Source organism: Astyanax mexicanus, chromosome 20 (genome assembly GCF_023375975.1).
Source record: "Astyanax mexicanus isolate ESR-SI-001 chromosome 20, AstMex3_surface, whole genome shotgun sequence".
Classification (NCBI taxonomy): Eukaryota; Metazoa; Chordata; class Actinopteri; order Characiformes; family Acestrorhamphidae; genus Astyanax; species Astyanax mexicanus.
In genome coordinates this window covers 38,281,017-38,302,450 of record NC_064427.1, presented here as the reverse complement: position 1 = coordinate 38,302,450, position 21,434 = coordinate 38,281,017, and the positions used below count along the sequence as shown (strand labels likewise).

Here is a 21,434-nt window from a genome sequence, read left to right as displayed (position 1 = left end):
TAAAATAAGCGAGAATGTTCTCATATTGTTTGCACTTGTATTTTACCATTTTTAATCAAACCAAACCCATTCAAAACTGCTCCAAGTTTGTTTTTACCTATTTCAGACCAGAACAAGCTAACTATAGGTGTGAAAACACCTTTAAAAAGCACAGCACTTTAGTTCAGATAAGGGTTTTAGGCAATCAAAATTATTTTTTGCTGCTTCTGGTACCACAAACCTCTTGTGAACTTAAACCTCTTACATTTGACAGTTTCCCTAAATTAAAATTAAACAGGCTCTCTATTCCTTTTAACTACATGGAAATTACAACCGTTTATATGTTACAGATGTAGAAGGTAAAAAAAAAACGATAGAGTATCCCTTAAGGGCTTAAATGAAGCCATTTTAACTGCCTTTAAATGCCTTTCCATTGGAGGACATCCATCAGTGTGCTGTACCAAATCTCTTTATTGGGTTTTTATATTGCCTAATTCACTCACCATGAAAACTGGTGTAAAAGGCAGATGGGGAAAGTGGTTAACAAGCTTTTAGAGAAAATGATTAATCGTATTAATCATCTGGATGACCCAGAGACTTTAATGAATTAGTCTATAATCACATCCCTCTTAAATCACCTGCCATGATTTATAATGAGATGCAGTCCAGCCCTGCACAACCTTCTAACCTGTACCTAGAACTTATTGTGTCTTCCACTTATAATAGACTCATTTCCTACCCTTCTCTGATACCCAGTCATGAATTACTGGCTGCATATGTCTGATACTGATACAGTCAGTGGGTCATCAGATATTTTTCTCTGGTCTATCTCACAGAGCTTCCCACTGTATGATCTTTGGCTTCATCACTGGCTTTGTTTTCATGCAGCCCAATAATTGGTTAATAATCGGACAAATAGCTAAATCGGAAGAGAGTAGTCCGTTATAAAGAGGAAGATGGATGATCACAAGCCACCAAACCAAACTGAACTGCTTGATGAACTTTTGCACCAGGAGTAAAGCAGCATAACATTATCCAAAAGCAGTGTGTAAGACTGGTGGAGGAGAACATGATGCCAAGAAGCATGAAAAAAACTGTGATTAAAAACCAGGGTTTTGAATTCTTAAAACTTAATGAACATTAACTTGTTTTATTTGCATTATTTGAGGTCTGAAAGCTCTGGATCTGTTTTTTTTTTTTTTTTCTCATTTTCTGCAAATATATGCTCTAAATGACAATATTTTATTTGGAATATGGGATAAAAGTCTGTAGTTTATAGAATAAAACAAGAATGTTAATTTTATAAAAATAAACCTATAAATAGCAAAATCAGAGTAACTGAAACTGAAATGGTGTCTTTTTTTTTCCAGAGCTGTATTTGGTTGTTTTTAAAATATTGTCCTTGTCAATTCCGCTTTTAATGAGCATCAAAAGTCACTAAAACACAATGTCTGGAAACCCAGGAAGAATTTCTTGCATTCTAGATGTGGTAGTTCTTGGCATAAGAATGTGTGACAAGTAACCAGGTAAACCTTTCTCTTGGTCCATTTATCATGAAAAAGAAAAATAGAAATAAAAATGGAAAGTTATTACACACAGAGTGAAAAGCAGCAGTATCCCTAAGTGGATAAAGGACAAAATACTTTATTAAATGGCTTATAAAGTTGAATAAAGTTCACTTGCAGGACTATCCCTGCAAAGTCTGATAAAATGTGGCTTAGGGAATTAATATCTTTCCATGATAGTGGCTAATTTTACTGAACAAATTTACACAAATCAGGCTTGTCCCTAATTGCTAAGTTACATTTTTACTATAATAGAACATTTGCTTCTTATAATTAAAAGCTGTAGACCAGAGGCTGTAAAAAAAGATGGACGCCATGTCGCCGTTCCCACTCATTCAATGAAAATGAAGCCAAAATCTTCCTCCATGTTGACGATCCTGATACCTGAGTCTGTGCAGTAGAAAGACAGTTGAGACAGTCTACTCATTTAAATAACTCCACCCCTGAGGGCTGCCTCGAGGTCACAGGCTGCAGAGCGGAGCGGAGCTGACGGTCTGTTATTGGTCCCGCCCATAAGCAGCCCTTTTACAATAACCACACCTTTTTGAATAGAGCTGAATAACGTTTTAATAAACGAATTCTGTGGGGATATAAAAATTTAACAATATAAGCAGAGGTTAAACTAGCTGCTGCATTTAAATAATGGAGGTAGAATTACAGTATATTAGAAAAAAACGTGATTGAAAGTTGTCTGTTTCTCCATTGAAACCTATGGTAATGGGTGGAGTTACACAGCTTTCTGAAACCGAACAGCAGGGGGCGCCCGACCTGTGGTGGCTTCACTTTTGAGAGACGATGCTCTGTCCAGCTATATACAGTCTATGCTGTAGACTATAAAATTGCATTGTTGTTAGTCTTGTATTGAGTCTTATTAGCCTGCATTTTAAGTAGCACTATAAGGCTCACCAGATTATAAGGTGCATTATCTTATGTGACACTAGTAACTACCAGTAACTAGTTGTAGAAACAGGTGTGTCGCCATGTTTTCCTTCTAAATACAGCAGGTCTGACCACTGGGTGGCAAGACCTATAAAGCTAACCTGTAAACAAAACTGAATTCTTAAAAAACAAACAAAAAAGACGAGTCAGACAAGTCCTGAAAACATCATACCTACAGTAAAGCATGGTGGTGGTAGTATGACGGTCTGGGGCTGTTTTGCTGCTCCAGGATCTGGTAGCAGGGCCGCCGCTCTGCATACGCAGACAACGCAGCCAGCGTTAGGCCTCAACCATTTTGCAGTTGCAGGGAGCCAAATTGACTGAGAATGAAATGTGTTGAAATTATGACATTATTAAATTTAAAACCCAATGTGAATTATTTATGATACGCTCATCTTTTTTGTCTTTAAACATTGCATGGGGCACCTACTCTACTACTTAAAGGCGGCACGTTATTATTTTTGTGCATAATATAATGCCCCCACCCCTATTGCCTGAAATGGCACGGCTCGGTTTGCTCTGTTGGATGTTGCCAGATGTGACATTTTCCAGTCAAATAAATAATCAAAAAATGCATGGAGGCGCTAAATCTTGCGCATGTTTAACCATTTTTAAAGTGTATGTGGCCATTCTATACAAAAACTTGTCCAGTGCAATATTTGTGTAAGTTAAAAACTTAAAATAAAATAAACAAATAGGATGAAAAATCGTAACTTATCTGGCAACCTTAGTCCTAACTAAAGTAGCAACGCTACTTGAGTTTGGCAGGAGACAAGTTCACCGCGCGAAGTTGCTACTAAATGGTAATTCAACTATGAAGCGACGGTTTGAGTCTGGAGCTGAGAAGAAGAAAAAGAAGCAGAAAGATGAGGCCCATGCATCCCTTTCTGGTGAGTAACTTCGATGATAAAGGTTTAAATAGTTTTGATTACTTCATGTTCAGTGGTGTTGCCTGAGCTAGTTACGTTGGCTTTGCTGATTTGGTAGCTTTAAACGCTTAACTAGAAACTAATCTGGGTATTGCAAGGCACGTGGCACGTTTGCAAATAGTAGTAGTGTAGTTTGAAGATTTTTAGTGACTTTAATAAAAAATTAATAAACAGAGTAGCCTACCTATTGACTAATGCCGTCAGTGCACTATCCAAATGGTCTGTATGACAGCAGGATCAGACAGCTCTATAGATTTTGACAGGCTGATATAAATACACCACGAATATAAACGATAATTTCATAACCTTTAAGGCTGGCTTGTGTAAATGACGTGTCCACTGCTTAAAATAGACATGCATCGTTTCATTTATTATTTATACATTATAAATAGTACTCTTGTGCTGTTCTTCACTGTTATTGGCCTTACTTATAACGTTGTAAATATTCAGTTACATGTGTAATTTTAATAAATAGTAAAATTTTGCGTAAACCTTTTGTGTTTGTGTGTGTGGGTGTTTTTTTTTTTTTTTTTTTTTGGGGGGGGGGGGGGGGGGTGGCCTCCCTGACCAGTTATGCTTAGGGCCTCCAAAACCTTAGCAGCGGCCCTGTCTGGTAGACTTGCTGAGATAAATGGAACCATGAATTCCACTGTCTACCAAAAACAGTGGCCTAGTCAAAGTCCTGACCTGAATCTTACGGAGATGCTGTGTCATGACCTTAAAAGGAGATTCATGCTTAAAAAAAAACTTCAATGTGGCAGAATTACAACAATTCTGGAAAAATTAGGTGGCCAAAATTACACCACAGTGCTTAGAAAGACAAACGGCAAGTTACTGCAAGCGCTTGATTGAACTTTTTCTTTGTTAAAGAAAAGACAATCACAAAGCTAAAACTTTTAAAATAAATATTTGAACAGCCAACATTTTAATGTCTCATCAGACAAACCAACAATTAAGCAATAGAACACGAGAGGGAGTGTGTTATCGCGAAATAACATCATTATTATTCATTATTCATCATTATTCGTGATAACACACAACCTCGAGTGTTCTACTGCTTTTATACAAGTTTCTTTTTTTACTAAATGAATAAAGAAAATAAATCAAAGAACTTTAAGAAATTAAGAATGAATATGCTTTAATATGGACTGTGCCTTCCGCCAAAAAGTAGTTCCACAACAACTGTAACAGAACTGAAACTTAACTACAAAACAGCGTATGGTTCATACAGACTAACACCACGAAAGTTAGCTTGAAATCAAAAGTGAGAATAAGTGAAGATGGTAACGTTAGGAGCGTGAAATAACGCTAATACTCTCCTCTCCTGCTCCGTGGAGTCGTCTTCAGGTGAAAGCCGCGAATTTTAGCATTTCTGCTTGTTTTGCTGGGTGGTGTTAGTGGTTTTAGCTAGCCGGCTGGACTGTGGTTAGGTTAGCGTAGCTTGCTTTAGCTCAGCATTAACTTAGCTTAGCCTAGCCTGGCCGGTTAAGTTAGCGTTCTGGCTGTAAGACGGCATTAACCGAGTGATTTTCGTTCCCTTTTTTCCACGAAAGACGAGTCAGCGCTGAGGGCGAGCGTGCCGTGGCTGAGCGCTAGTCTGTGCTAAGCTAACACTGCTGCAGGTGTCCTGTGTATATACGCCGTTACTCTGCAACACGTCGGCGGAGTGATACAAGTTTAGTGTGAGAAGGCCGTGATGTTATCACGAAATATCATCACGGCTAGAACACTTCTCAACCAATCAGATTGTGAGGTCGGAACTAACTGTTGTATAATACACAATACAGTGTTTGTACATATGCTGTATTTTATCAGGCCACAAAATGACTGATAATAAAAAGGGGTTTTCATGTCTTTCATACTAATCTATGTAGATGTAATGTAGAATTTAATTAAAATAAAGAAAAATACTGAATGAGAAAGTGTGCAAACATTGACTGGTACTGTATCATTTAAAAGAAGGAACAACAGCTGAGGCTTTTGGGTATGATTCACTGCATCTATAAGGCATTCTACATTCCACACTGCTTTGAAAGATTGCAAGCACTTGATTGCAGTTGTTGCTGCTAAAGAGTTTTTTTCCCTTAATGATAAAAACCTTCATTAAAAAACACACACTATGAGCGGGAGGTCGCAGGTTCGAACCCCCGCTCATGCAGCTTTGCCATCAGCTGCCGGCGCTCAGAGGGAGCAAAATTGGCTCTGCTCCCTCTGGGGTGGGTAGATGGCGCTCTCTCCCCGTCACACTTAAAGTGGCGCTGGGCGGCACGAGGCGTCTGTGAGCGGATGTATCGGAACCTAGCCGCTGTGCTTTCCTCCGAGCGCGCTGTGATGCTGCTCAGGCAATGATTCATCCGCAGCAGCTCGAAAAAAGGGGTGATTGACTTCACACGTGTCGGAGGAGGCGTGTGCTCGTCCGCATCCTCCGAAGGTCACGGGCGTCACCGGTGATGGGGACGCACAAAGGGGTGGGACAATTGGATATGCAAATTGGGAGAAAATGGGGAACAATCTGAAAAAAAAAAAAAAAAAACTCCATTTTGTGTTTACTTGTGTTGTCTTTGACTTATATTTATATATATGACATAAACAAAAAATCATGGAGGAGGCAAAACACTTTTTCACACCACTGTAAAAAGTCTCTATTCCAATAACCAACTTTTTAAATGTACGTGTCAAAGCAAATAGCATTAAGCAAAAAACATTCAGATACACAGCACACACATATAGAACACATTCAGAAACACAGTTGTGCTGTGGATTTAATTTGAAACAGATAAAATCGTTATTTTTATACAATGATCTACACTTAGCCACTCACTCATATTAATGAAGTAAGCATGCTTTTAGAGACATTTTAGAGATATTGAAAAAAAAATCTGTCCTTTTTGTAGAACACCAAATTGCAGTCAGGTGCATCCTGTTTGCTTTAATTATCCCAGAGATTTAAAACTCTAAAACTCCACCTGTTGCTTTCTGAATCGACTGGAAAGGCACACACATGGGTGCACAATTTACACTACATTAACAGACAAATTAAGCCTTGAAGGCCAAACAACTCTCAGTGGCTCTCCAAGGATTGTGGCAAAGGCACAGTTCCGGCTATAGGAACATTAAAAAAAAAAAAAAAAAAAAAAAAAACATCTATAGCTTTGAGTCCTCCCAGGATTACCATTAAGGCTTATTAACTTTAAAATGAAAGAAGACTGCCAGAACCTTCACCCTTCTTAGTTTTGTCTGACCGGCCAAATTAAAATAAAATTAAAACCCATTTCTGTGTCCTTGGTAAAAATGTATTTGTTGTAGTGTAAATATGATTTAAGTCATATTAGAAGGCAATTTATTATGTTTGTGAAGGAAAAATAATGCTTTGCTCATGCATTTTTGTTTAGATAAAAACATTGTCTACATGTTAAATAATCAATTAAACATGTCATTTACTGCCAAACTAATAGCTGCAGTTTTAAACAGATTAGCAGCCTGAAATGAAAATTCTGTCATTAAATATTAGATTAGAATTCTACACAAGCATTAATGCAGTGGTGCTCAATACTTCAGTGAATTAAAAGCAACAGGCAAATACTGTACAAATGTATTCAGCAGTTACAACAAGCAAACCTACCAGACTACTCGTTTTTGGAATAATTATTAAAGGTGTCCTCTACAATCCACTTTATCTTGTTCTTAGTGTAATACAGTAGGTAAAGTCATATGAAAAAAGTTTGGGCACCCCTATTTATCTTAATAATTTTTAGATCTAAATATTTGGGTGTTTGTAACATCCATTTCAGTTTGATATATCTAATAACTGATGGACACAGTAATATTTCAGGATTGAAATGAGGTTTATTGTACTAACAGAAAATGTGCAATATGCATTAAACCAAAATTTGACCGGTGCAAAAGTATGGGCAACCTTATCATTTTATTGATTTGAATACTCCTAACTACTTTTTACTGACTTACTGAAGCACGAAATTGGTTTGGTAACCTCATTGAACTTTGAACTTCATAGCCAGGTGTATCCAATCATGAGAAAAGGTATTTAAGGTGGCCAATTGCAAGTTGTTCTCCTATTTAAATCTCCTCTGAAGAGTGGCATCATGGGCTCATCAAAACAACTCTCAAATGATCTAAAAACAAAGATTGTTCAACATAGTTGTTCAGGGGAAGGATACTAAAAGTTGTCTCAGAGATTTAACCTGTCAGTTTCCACTGTGAGGAACATAGTAAGGAAATGGAAGAGCACAGGGACAGTTCTTGTTAAGCCCAGAAGTGGCAGGCCAAGAAAAATATCAGAAAGGCAGAGAAGAAGAATGGTGAGAACAGTCAAGGACAATCCACAGACCACCTCCAAAGAGCTGCAGCATCATCTTGCTGCAGATGGTGTCACTGTGCATCGCTCAACAATACAGCGCACTTTGCACAAGGAGAAGCTGTATGGGACAGTGATGCGAAAGAAGCCATTTCTGCAAGCACGCCACAAACAGAGTCACCAGAGTCGTGTCTGCAGTAACTAGTAAAAGAAAATATTCGTAAAAAAGAGTCGATCAGGAAAAACACTGTGTCTACTGTGTCTAACTCTCGTCAGACAGTAGCTAACATCGCTAGGAACAGCATGGAAACTTCGTTCCTGTGTTATTTGTGCAAACAACACATCAGTGTTATATGCTTTGCCCAGTAATTCAGAGCTAAGGAACAACTGGTTAGAATTTGTCTATGGAGGAAAAACACTAGCCAAGTTCAATTGAGATAATAGAGAAATAGTTCTGTTTACACTAGTTAAAAATAAATAAATTACAGTGGACCACTGTGTTTTTACTTAGGTTTAAATAGGATCTCCAGTGGATTTCGCGTTTCACGGAGACTCTAAGACTAGGTCAGTGGCTGAACTGCACTTAGCAGGGCATTATTACACATGTTGTAAAGCAACATATGACATTGCAAAGACTGTTATCAGTGTAAAAATATCTTTATTTTAAAACGTCTTTTAACTCTTGTCCATCACTGCCTTACAGTGCTGTTAGCCAATCAGAGGCGATATGTTCTCATGTATGAATATTACTAAGCAAGAGCTGAAATCCTATAGTTTTTCTCCACTTACTCCTCCACCAGATTAAAGCACCATTATACCAGCTCACATGGCATTCATTCATAGTAGAGACCACAACTAGACATTTTAAAACGAATGAACAAATTAAGGAATAAGAGCTTTAAGACTTTGGAGGGGATCATTCCAGAACACTACATTTCATTAAATTGAATTTTGAAAGAAAAAGAAAATGAGGGACTGCTGCTTTAACCAAACTTAAACTGCAAAGTTATACAGTAACTGGATATTCTGATATAGATTTTTTTTATTTATGATGTTTATATGTGTGTGTAGGTGTGACAGAGGTAGATTGTGCAAATCACCACTGGAACAGTAAGCAACAAAACAAAGATTTCCTCCCAAAAGGTCCACTCTCTCTTTGTTCTGCAATCAGGAATACCTCGCAAGAACGAGGAGACAACAATGACGTCCATCACTTTCCAATCAGCAAGACAGACGGCTTTAAAAATGATATACAGACACACGGGCTGCATAAAGATGGACCTGCTGTGAGTTGTGTGTAGACCATTCCCCCAACTCACACTTTCCAAACAGGCCATGCAGAGAAATCAGGTTAACAGCGCCCCCTAGCGGCATGGTTCTGAGTTGCATGAAACAAACAACACGAAAGATTGAAGCTCCCTGATTTGAGACTCAGTAATGATGAGCTGCATTTGAATAAGAGCTTTGAATTTAACAATCACTGCGGCCGGGGCTGCTCTCATAATCAGAGCAGATGGAGCCTTTATTTGTAAATTGATATTAAATTTGTGTCTTACTTGTGCAATAGAACTTTCTCTTCTTAAGAAGAGAAATATCTCTTTTGAATATTTAAACATTAAGTATTTTAGGTCCGTTTATAGTGTTTATGTAACTATTAAAAATGGATTGAATTTATGAATTTGTAATCATTTTGACTGGGCACCCACTTGTTGGTAGAGTACCCAAAGTCTCAGTTTTGTGGGTAAAAACCACCCAGAAATTGGATACATTAACTAAAAGACTCCAACATTTGTTGTAAGAAAAAAAGCACTAAATAAATAAATCTGAATTGAAATTTAAACAAATTTACACTAATTTTACACCAGTCCTAATTAATCAGATTAGATTTTTATATTTTGCATTATATATGCATCAAACCACTGTCAGAAAAATACTAAACACTATTCATATAAATAGTATATACTAAGCTATAGTCTACAATGCATTTGATTCATATTGTATTAAATTCATGCTGGAAAAAACTACATTATAAAATATTTAGAAAATATTTAAATCTTGGAGATTAAAATACAGAAAAAGAGCACAAGAGAGATTGTTATGCAAATGAGTTCCCCAAAACCAACAACTCTCAAACAGTGGAGTTGTATGAGTCGCAACCAGAGCAACAGGAAGCTGCCTGAGCAGGTACCTGTTTGAGAAGCTGTGCCTGATGGAAAAGATGTGCTCTCCTTTGTTCTGCCCTCAGGGTGTGGTAAGAGTTCTTCTGGCTCTGAATCACAAATACAACCTCTCTGAGAGCTGAGAAAAGAGAGAGAGAAAGAGAGAGAGACTGAATGAGAGGGGGACAGAGAGGGAGAGTCTCATTTTACAGTTTTTCTCCATTGGTTTGGCTCATTTCTTGAAACTGAGATGACATTCTCAAACGAGGAGGAGTTTCCCTCTTTACAGGTGACAAATCTACAGTTTGTTACCTGACAGGTGTTGTCTATGATTTTGAATGCTGGCATTGCTGTATATATACAGCTTGGCCTGGTGCTAGTACTTTGTAGAGGTGGGCGATACCGGGAATTTTGGTATCGATCCGATACCAAGTAAACGCAGGGCTAGTATTGCCGATATCGATACTGATACCGATACTTTTTAATATTTAAGCTTTATAGATCCAAATGATCCAAAAACCTAGGATATAATTTCACCAAACATTGTAAGTGATAACAAAATACTTTAGTATCACAATCAACATTTTTTGTTTAGAAACAATGGAACAGTAACAACACAAAGTTTAAATATAAAGTAAAAAAATATTAAAAAATAAAATAAAAATTCTCCCCTCACTAGACATCTTTTCTAGTTCTTTGTTTCTTTGTTTCTTTTTTTTAATAGAATTGTCATTTGGAAAAAACAATAAAAATAAGGAATTGTCTTCCTTTCAGTGCAATTCAAATGCAAGTTTTTCTTAAATAAACAGAGTGTAAAAAATATCACTCAACACTAATCTCCTGAGGTAGAGGCGTGTCGACTCGAGGAGAGCGCTGAGTGGGCGGGGCCAGGCTGAGCCTACCTCCGTGGCGGTTTGGCTGGCTTTGCTGAGCCATGTGACGCATGTGCAACAACAAGAGACCAGAGAGTAGACTGTGGTGAATCCTCGTGCGCAGCAGTCAGTGCGTGCGGCAGAGAAAAAAGCTTGAATATCGATATTTTTACACGAGTATTGCTCAATACCAATACCAGTGTTGGTATCGATATTATCGATATTTGGATCGATCCGCCCACCTTTAGTACTTTGATGCTAGTCCTGTGAAGATATAACAGGCGATCAGTGTAGAGCAGGGGTCTCAAAGTAGCGGCCCGCGGGCCACATGCGGCCCGCGACGCGGTTTCATACGGCCCCTCACGGGTTAACAAAATAAACATACATCTGGCCCGCAATTCAATTTAATTATTTATGATTTATTATGTTCGTTTTCATATTTTATCTTAACTTGTATTTTGGTGTGTGTGTGTGGTTTTTGTTTTTTTTTTTTGCTTACGCTGCGTTGCCTGCTTTAGTAGTCTTCAGTAGCCTTCAACAGTCTAACCTTGCAGCCGTGGTGTGTCCACTAAACTCCGTAGTTATAAACATCCTGAGGTTAGCAGCGCGCTAACTGACCTGTTTATAATGTAATCCGAGCAGTGCCTCCGTGACGCTGCTCTAAACTGCTGCTGTTAGCTGCTTGGGCTGAAAGATAAACTGTAGAGAGCTGTATTATCCGGTTAGTGGGGTTATTTTATTTCATACACAGAAGAACTTACAAATTTTTAAAAACGCTCCAGACTGGCTCAGCTGAGCCCTGTAGCCCGTGGCTGGGCTGCAGCTCTGACTAAGCAAAGACTGCGGGCTTGTGGTGCTGCAGCTGCAGCTCCGACTAGTGGTTGGATGAGGAACTGCTAAATCTGAGGAAATGCTAAATCTGTCACAGCTCACTTTTTTGATTTTATATTTATTAAGCCTTATTTCAGTATCAAACGTTTTGATCAAAGTTTATATAACTTATAAATTAAAAGGATTTATGTTAATAGAGCAACAAGCAACCATTTTTCCATGCAACTGTAATATTTGATTGAATAAATAGTATATTGAGAGTTATTTAACATTAAGGAGTAATTACATTCATTTTGTATTACATCTGGTTACATTTTCTTATATTTATAAGTTACATCTGGCCCTCAGAGGACAGCCAATATGCCAATGTGGCCCTCGGCAAAAATGAGTTTGAGACCCCTGGTGTAGAGGATGGCTCAGGCATTCTTCCCATGGTGCATTGCTAAAGAACACATCAGATGTGATGTTGAAGAGAATTTGTGGCCAAACAGACTGCAGCAGATGGATGGCCAGGAAGATGACCAGGAGAGAGAGAGAGGGGAGTGACACAGAGTATTCAAAATTTTACTGTATTGCATTTGTGATGCTTGACTGTTTTTTCATATTCTGTGTATATCTGGACAGAGCATCGTCTCTCTAAAGTGAAGCCACCACAGGTCTGGCGCCCCCTGCTGTTCGGTTTCAGAAAGCCGTGTAACCCCACCCATCCCCATAGGTTTCAATGGCAAAACAGAACAACTTTCAATCACGTTTTTTTTCTAATATACTGTAATTCTACCTCCTTTATTTAAATGCAACAGCTAGTGTACCCTCTGCTTATATTGTTACATCTTTTTTACAGTCTCTGGTTTATCCACTCTGAGGTATTTTTCACATCCAGCTGTGTTTTAAGTTGAGGACAACTGAATACCTAATTTGACATCAACATCAACCAAAAACGTCTGTTCATAGTCTTGTCCTTTTTAAAATATGTAATTTTACATGTTTCTAATGTTACACATGTAATTTTCTTCTCACTTCCATCAAGTATGATAAAAGCACTGCTGATCACATCCACTAAAATCTATTTGAATGCCAATATCACCCTCTTGTGGAGAATAAATGAATGAGATCCATGAGGTGATTCCTATCTAAAAAATATATATATCATCCGTCTTATCTCTGCAAATGTTCTCTCACCACTTCACTATTAAAGGCACCGTAAAATGCTTTTTCCTTTATCGATTAAAAGAAGGTGATCCATATATGAAGTGACAAAGCATGAACCTCAAACAGCAGATGGTTGGATCTGTCACTGAGATCCCATAATCCAATATATATTTTAACTTTTTAAGGACCACATCGGATCACATACACACATAATGGCTACAATCATTCACTGCTTTGAGGAATTTAGTTGTATATAATAGAACTTCATAATATGATCTGGATTTTTGCACGCAGCTACTTTTTCTGCTGCAGTGCAAAAATAATTAAATTATATATATATATATATTTTTTTTTTTAAATAGCTTTTTTAAAAGAGACTGTTTTTTAACATTGCATCTGAGCATTTTTCACCCAAACCAAAACAACCAAAACATTATATTTGCCGAAACCCTTGAAATAGATGAAGATCAAATTACATATTTTGACAAATATAGACCTATCTGACATTTATACATACAGTGGTGTAAAAAAAAGTATTTATTTATATGTTTGTCACTCTTAAATATTTCAGGTCATCAAACTATTTTTTTTTAATTAATCAAAGACAATGCAAGTAAATACTAGTTTAAAAGAGACTGTTTTTTTACATTGCATCTGAGCATTTTTCACCCAAACCAAAACAACCCAAACTAATTACACATTACTGAACAGAGCAAAATCCAATAAATGCATATATGGCAATTTTAACTCACCGATTAACTGGTTTACAGACACGTCTGTGTCCACTGTTCTCTAGAGGGATAGGAATAAGAAGAATAAAAAAAATAAAGAAGTATTAATATGCTGTTTTCATTTTCTCTTATTTGTGTCATTAACAGAATACTGATTATTATTATTTTTTTTAACTATAAACTGTACACCTGGCCAAAAAAAAGTCATTACCTGGATTTAAGTGAGTAAATGATGTAGGGTTGGTTGGTTGATGCTGCAGTTGGTCTGCAGGTTTAGGTTCAGCAACAGTATGTGCTGAAAGAATGAGGTCAGCTGACTCTACCTGAATATACTGAATATTATAGACCAGGTTATTCCATTAATGGATTTATTTTTTCTTCCCGGATGACTATACAGAAATCATACATTACCAGCCAAATCACTTTTTATTTCTTCTCATGCATGTGTCCATCCTGTCACGACAAGTTGCCACAAAAAACGCTATTTGATAAGCACATGAGTTTTATCAAACTTGACTTAGAGTGGCAAACATTTTAATTTTCTACAATAATTTAAATTACCTTTAAATGTTCCATGACAGGGTGAACAGCTTAGGCTTTACCTCATTGCTGATACCTAATTGCTGATCATGCAGAAAGCTTCTTCAGTTACTTGAAAATAAAACAGTATAGGTTTTGATGTCACTCGTGGTAAATGTTACTTTCTGTAAGTGGCAGTTATGCCAAGACAACAGGATAGACAGGGAAAACATAAAAAAATTAATACAATAAAATACAGTGTTCATAAAAACGAGAAAAATGAGAAATAAATGATAAAAATACATTTTCCACACATTAGGATCTTGTTCCCACACCTTACATGGGTCCCCAATCTTTTCCGTACTGAACCGGTGCAGTTGCAGGTTTTTATTTCAAGCAAGCAAAAGCACACCTTATATTTAATTAACCTGTTGTTTACTGTGTATAAATAAATAAAAAATCAAAGATGAGGCTGAAATAAAATAAAAAATATTATTTTCTTACTTGAGCTTCACCTGCTGCTCCTGCCACATGATGGGTGGAGCTGTGGAGAGGAACTGAGAGAGAGAGAGAGAGAGAGAGAGAGAGAGAGAGAGAGAGAGAGAGAGAGAGTATTATCACTGAGTGAATCAGTAGAGGGGTGTGAACTCAGGGCAGAAACCTGGTTTAGGCTAAAAACGGAGCTATAACTCACTCATTACTCACCACAGCAGAGCAGAAACCAGGGCAGCAGCAGCCTCACACTGCACCCCCCGCGACTACACATAGCACTCCTGTCTCTGCGGTACCGAGGCAGTGTATCGGCCGGGTTATGGAGTCATAAATTCGGCTATTATCAGAGTGAGAGCCGCCGCTCCTCCACAGTAAACAGACGCGCTGTGTGGAATAAACAGCACGGGGGCGACCATGATGCGGAGGGGCCTGCGGAGAAACAGCGGCCTCTGGCGGTGAACCGGAGAACATCATACTACGCTCTTTATTACTAATCAAGATTTGGTACCACTTTAAAATAAGACTACCTTTATAAAGGGTTTACAATTAGTTTATTAATGGTTACTAATCAGGTGGTAAATAAACATCATTAATAATCAGTTATAACACATACAAAGAAAGGGCAACAATGACCTGTTGTTTGCAGAATACTGAACCCACAGCCATCTATACGTACAGTATGTGTTATAACTGATTATTAATGATTATTAAGGCAATTTTAACACAAACTACACTGCTCAATATGACCAGATGGAACGTGGTTTTCACCTCTTGGAATACTTTAATGATCATCCGTGAAGATAAAGAATTTTATACCACCGCTATCCTGCTAGTATTACATGCTTCTGTCCCATGACATAAAAACAGTAGTGCACAGTAGCGTTAGCTTTTATATGTAGCATTATTCTAATTACAACTATAACTATAATCTCAATCTCTTAATTCAGAGGATTCAGTGATTTTCAGGAGGAAAAGGTACACAGAATAAATATACAGGGTTCTGAATATATTTATTCACCACAGAATGTGATAGAGGAGATTTGTCAAAAAGACAATTCATTCTGCCCATTGAAAGATCATCTTAGAAAGAGACCGCCAAATATGGGCATACCAAGGACTACAGAATGAATGACTGCAGTGATCTGTAAGAAGGAACATTATGAACACATTTTTAACAGTGGCATTACAAAAATAATGAATGCAAATCTTTTAGGTTTGTAACACCTTAGCCTTCTGTTTTGTCTTCTGTTTCTCCCTTATTTGGTCTCTTGTGCTCCTGCCCCTCTGTTTACCTGTCATGTTTCCCAGCCATGTGCTATTGTTGTGTTTTGTATCCTCTGTAACGCTGTGTGAAGGACGGGACGAGGAGAGCGGACGCTAATGCAAGTAACATTTATTATAGAACAAAAAACAAAACATAAACCAAACAGAAACTCAGAGACCGGGAGACTAAATAACAGACGGGATATACACAGCCGTGACAGACGTACAAACGCACAGCGTTACAGAAGAACCGACCAACTAACACTAATGACAGAGACGCTTAAATACACACACAAGGCGGGAAAGAGAACAGGTAACACCTGGGGACTGACTAATGAGGGGCGGAGCTACACATGGACACAGGTGAGTGGAAAAACACCAGGGAAGAAACACAGAGAAGCCGGGACACGTGAGAATAACAGACATGAGAATAGACAGAAAACAGGCAAAAGATGTGACAAGGTTTTATATATACAGACTGTGTAGTGAAGGGATAAATTGAAACATTAACAGTGTTTACACGTCTTTAGAGGTGGAAAAGTAGTTTTAAGTTCTCTGCCTTAGCCCCGCCTATTAATTAGTGTCCCCATCTGTGTCTCATTTGTTACCCTGTGCTAGTGTGCTCTCCTTATCTTTCTGAGGTGTTCCTTTTGTGTTCCTATAATTAGCCCCTTTGCTTCAGTGTTCTTGCTTCCAGTTTGGTTATGTCTAGTTCAGTCAGTTTTTTTAGCTTGTTTTCTGTTTTTATTTGCTTGTGTTTGTTTCCTGTTTTTTGCCTTTATTAGGGTTGCCACCTTTCAGAAATGAAAATAAGGGACACCCAACAAATAAACAGATAATTAGAAATATTTATTCACCTTCTCATCTCTCTACAACCGTGACAATCTCTACACATATATGGCAGCAATTTGAGCTACCTGCGTTTGTGTGCTAGGAATGGCATAAGGTCTGGTGCAGGAACTGTGGTTTTATGATGAATGAAGACCCCCAGAACAGGTAATGGATGGTAATGGATGTGTACTCCGTGTGTAGCATAAATGAGAGACTGGAATATCTTCAAAGTCACACGGGACACCATGCCCCTTAGCTATAAAAGGAGGTGCCTCTTGAAAACCTCTCTTAATAAAGCACTAGACCTGTGCTGAACTGACTTTATAAAGAAGGTGTGCTGCCCATGCTTTTCTACGGTCTTTAAGGTTCACAATATTATAAAGTATGAGTGCATTGTAGGACTTTATAGGGCTGTCAAAATCACATTTGTAAATTTGTAAATAATAATCTAAATAAACAAAAGGAACAGAGTAAATAATGTAATTAAAAGTTAGAAAATTAGCAGGTAACAACAGTAATATTAACAACAACATGTTTCAGAATTTTTTTTTTTTATTATTGATGGTTAATCTATTTAAAAATAAAATATTTCCTCATTTGTTATTTTGTGAATACAGTTTATACTGTAATTTTCCATTTTTTCATATTTCCATGTAAGAGGAAGGTGATGTGAAAAAATAGAAATGTGTTTTAGCTTTTCTTTGGTATGCTGTAAAAGCCAGAGTTGTTATTAACATTATAAATCCTACAGATTTACTGCTGGTGGCAGGCAGTTAAGCTATAACCTTCTACATTGTCCTTTGGAGTTATTGGCGTCCTTCAGGGTAATGAGGGTAATGCAGCGATGAATCTCTCACCATGTTACACTGTCCTTATTTTTATCAGACTGATCTTACACATAAAAATATCAATTATTTGACTAAATTAAACGTTTTAAAGAAAAAAACAATCTATAATTAATGTTTTTTCCTCCAAAATACATGAAAAGCAATTATTGTGGGCATTTTTATGAAAGTTTTGTTCAACTTCAAATGCAAAGAAAGTAGTACTGAGAAGGGAACATTTAATCATCATAGTATAACAGAAAATCAGTTAAACTTCAGGGACTTAATCTGCTCAAGTAGGATGAAGAAGCTATTTTAAGTTAAGTTCCCCTGCTTTTGTTCAAATAAAAGTGATGACAGGTGAACCAGAGAGCCAACAACAAGACAACCCAGAAAATGAGATTGATGATCGTCATTTCTTTATTGAAGTATCGGATGACAGACAGACAGACTGTATTCAAATTAGCACTAAAAGTAAACTCTTGGCGTTTTTTAAATGCAAAAAAATCCCTCACAAAAAAATAGCAAGGAATAAAAAATATAATGCAAATGTCCCAAGTATCAGATACTGAATTCACATTAAAATCATGGAATACTTTGTATACTTTGTATAGGATGGATTTTATAGGCATTTAACTCACTACTGTAAAGAATTCTGATTTTTTAAGTTTGTGTAGAGTGAAACCTTAGTGACTTTTTTTTAGGCAGTTTTTCTCAACTCCTGCAGTTTATTTAGTTTTTCCTTGCTCCTAACACACCTAACCCAACTAATCAGCAGATTAAAACCCTATTATTTGACAGTTAAAACAGGATATGCACTAAACATACAGTGGAGTGGGCCTCCAGGACAAGGCTTGAGAAACACTGATGTACAGTACCTCACAGAGGTGGAAAAAGTACTTTGCTAAAATTCTACTCAAGTAAAAGTAAAAGTACCCATCTAAAATCTACTCGAGTAAAAGTAAAAAAAAGTACTCAATTTAAAATGTACTTTGAGTAAAGGTTGCATAGTTACTTTTAATTTCTTATGTAAAAAAGTACATCAAATCATAAATTAAATTGTTTTTAATAAACTATTATTTCTCATAATAATTTGGATCTTTCAGGCAGTATTTGTTTAGACCCCCCATAAAACATTTTCAAGAACAAGTGGTATAGGTTTCTATGATACATTTTTTTCTTTACTGTTAAAAAGTTATGGTCATATATGTGACTATAAACTGTATTTTTATAGTTTTACAGTTCATTATTATTTTTTAACTTCCCATTGCTCTGCTTTAACTGATATTTACATGTTATTTTTAACATTTAATCAGATTAATGTTTAATGATATAAATACTCAACACCACATGCTTTCTCAGGTTTGATGTGGAAATTTTGAAAGCTGCAGCTCTGTCCGGCGGGGAACATTTTGTATTGCATGAGGACGTTATTGCCTCGTTATAACACAAGAAGACTAAACAGAGAAAATTAATAAAAGACAGAACAATAAAAAATCAAGGCTCAAAAGAAACACAAAACACAGAAATTACAAAAGGCCTGTCCGGACGGGATTAGTTTCTCAGGGGGACGTCTGTGAAAAATATTTCACACTTCTACTCAGAGATAAAAGTCCTGCATCTGGACTGCAATTGAAAAAATAGGAGGACTAGTGAGTTTTTTTAGGCTTTCTCAGTCACATGACATCAGTAGCGTTCAGTAGCTCCTCCAGGTCCACTCGCTGTTGTGTTTTTTACATGGATCTCTGTGGAAACCATGGAGCGCCCAAAGTGTAATTACGGTGCGCGGCAGTGGACAAATAGCTATTTTATTTAATGCAAGGTGAAGAAACTCAGAGTTCAGCGAAAAAAGTAGGTAATTCCTGTCTGATAAAAACACCTACATGGTCGTTCCAGATGGGAATAAAATCACAGAGGCCCCACATAAAGAGAAAAAAACACTAGGACCCCCTGAGAAACTAATCCCTTCAGGATAGGGCTGAAACAAAAAGTTATTTATGACAAAAGCACACCAAAACAGAGATTAACCACAGTTGTGTTAACCAGACAGCTGTAAGAGCCAGAACAGAGAGAGAAAGTACCACATCTCTCCAATAGGTGGAGACACAGAATGGAATTTCTGTTCCCCACCAAGCCAAGAAATCCCTTCATAAACCCTTTAAATATCCTGAGAAAAGAGTCGCTTAAGAAGGGATTGCTCTGTGTAGGTTGAGGGAATGACCAGCAATTACAAGCAAGTCCCAGAAGAAAAGTGAAAAAAAATATGTGTAGTAGTCTTAAACTAATAAATACCCAGAAAATATATATGCCACGATTAAACAAAATGACATAAACTCTCCAAGCAGGAAAAGAAAAACTAAAATTTAATCAGTAAATATTTCCTGATTTTCAGTGTTTAAGGTTTTTGGTGTGTCTTCCATGTGATAGTCTCAAAATAGAATGCAATAGAATACAATACAACATGTTTATCCTCTACAATGTGGATATCTATCTTTGGTCAGTCATGACATAAAGACACAAGACATAAAAACACACAGCTCTGAAAAAAAAAATGAAAGAACACCTAAAAATGATGGGTTTCCATGATTTTACCAATTTGAAAACCTCTGGAATATAATCAAGAGGAAGATGGATGATCACAAGCCATCAAACCACCAAACTGAACTGCTTCAATTTTTGCAGCAGGAGTAAAGCAGCATAAAGTTATCCAAAAGCAGTGTGTAAGACTGGTGGAGGAAAACATGATGCCAAGATACATGGAAAAAACTGTGATTAAAAACCAACCAGGGTTATTCCACCAAATATTGATTATTTTTGAACTCTTAAAACTTTATGAATATGAACTTGTTGTTTTCTTTGCATTATTTGAGGTCTGAAAGCTCTGCATCTTTTTTTGTTATTTCGGCCATTTCTCATTTTCTGCAAATAAATGCTCTAAATTAAAAAAAAAAACTACGAAATGTTGTTCGTAGTTTATAGAATAAAACAACAATGTTCATTTTACTCAAACATAGACCTATAAATAGCAAAATAAGAGAAACTGATTCATTTGGTACAAATGATCTCCTGTTCTTGTCACCATATTCTTTTTTTAATAGTTCTTTTTTTTTAATGAAGTCAAGATGATCTCTAATCTAAGTTTTCCATTCTATGCTCAATTTAACTGATAGAATACATTGTCTGCAGTACAGACCGCTAGATGTCCCCCTGCTCCTGATCTTCTCCTGTTGTGTCTCATTTGAGCGCGTGGCCGTGTTTACATGCGCCCGGCTGAAAGCGGCACGCGCCGAGGTGTGGCTCAGTGACTGTATGTATGGTGTGGCCATGCTGGAGGAGAAGTGATGCTATTGTTGATGCTTCTGCTGCTGCTGTTTCTTTAACTAATCAATCTTCAGTACGTTCAGAGTTCATTACTGTGCATTACTGTAAGGAAGCGAGTGAACCATATGATCTATATATGTGGTTTAGAAAGAATTTGGCAAAGCAAGGCTCTGACGTCACACCGCCTTGTCTTGTTCAGGATGAGGCACTTATTATATCATCATTATAGCGTAGAAATTAACTAATTTGTATATGGATCTGATCATATTCCTCTTTATTTTATTTTTCTTCTTCTTCTTTTTCTTCTTCTTCTGTCCCTGATTGCTCTGCTCGCGCTCGCTCACGTCTCCCCATGACATCATCACTCCAGGATGACAGAGATGATGTATATGTCGTCCCCATAGCTCTAACCCACTATACTCCACTATAGTCCACTCTGCTCTGAGAGTGATCCACAGACACGAGCTGATAAATAATTAATAAACGAATCCTGCTGAGGTCAACACATAGCTAACATACCTGCTGAGTGAATGGCACCGTGCGCGTTATTAAAGCGTCGCTGCGTAAAGCGAACGGCGGACACGCTCAGTTTCTGCCCTCCAACACGCTCTTTGTTGTCGCGAGGAGCATGGGCAAGGGGGTGTGGCCTGTTTTACAAACGGGCGGGGCCTGGCTGGACCTGCGGGGCTCTGATTGGTCCAGATTTCAACCCAGC

General features: G+C 37.4%; 1 protein-coding gene across 1 annotated transcript in view; it reads right to left on the bottom strand.

Annotated features, from left to right (window-relative positions):
- Nucleotides 1-14,942, bottom strand: part of b3glctb (beta 3-glucosyltransferase b) — a 102,151-nt gene extending 87,209 nt beyond the window's left edge. The window contains exons 1-4 of the mRNA XM_049468948.1: nt 14,694-14,942; nt 14,493-14,545; nt 13,491-13,530; nt 9,916-10,025 (exon numbers count right to left, since the gene is read on the bottom strand). Coding sequence (XP_049324905.1) covers nt 9,916-10,025; nt 13,491-13,530; nt 14,493-14,545; nt 14,694-14,754 — 264 coding nt within the window. The 5' untranslated portion in view covers nt 14,755-14,942. The remainder of the gene's footprint in view (nt 1-9,915; nt 10,026-13,490; nt 13,531-14,492; nt 14,546-14,693) is intronic.
- Nucleotides 14,943-21,434: the final 6,492 nt, after the last annotated feature.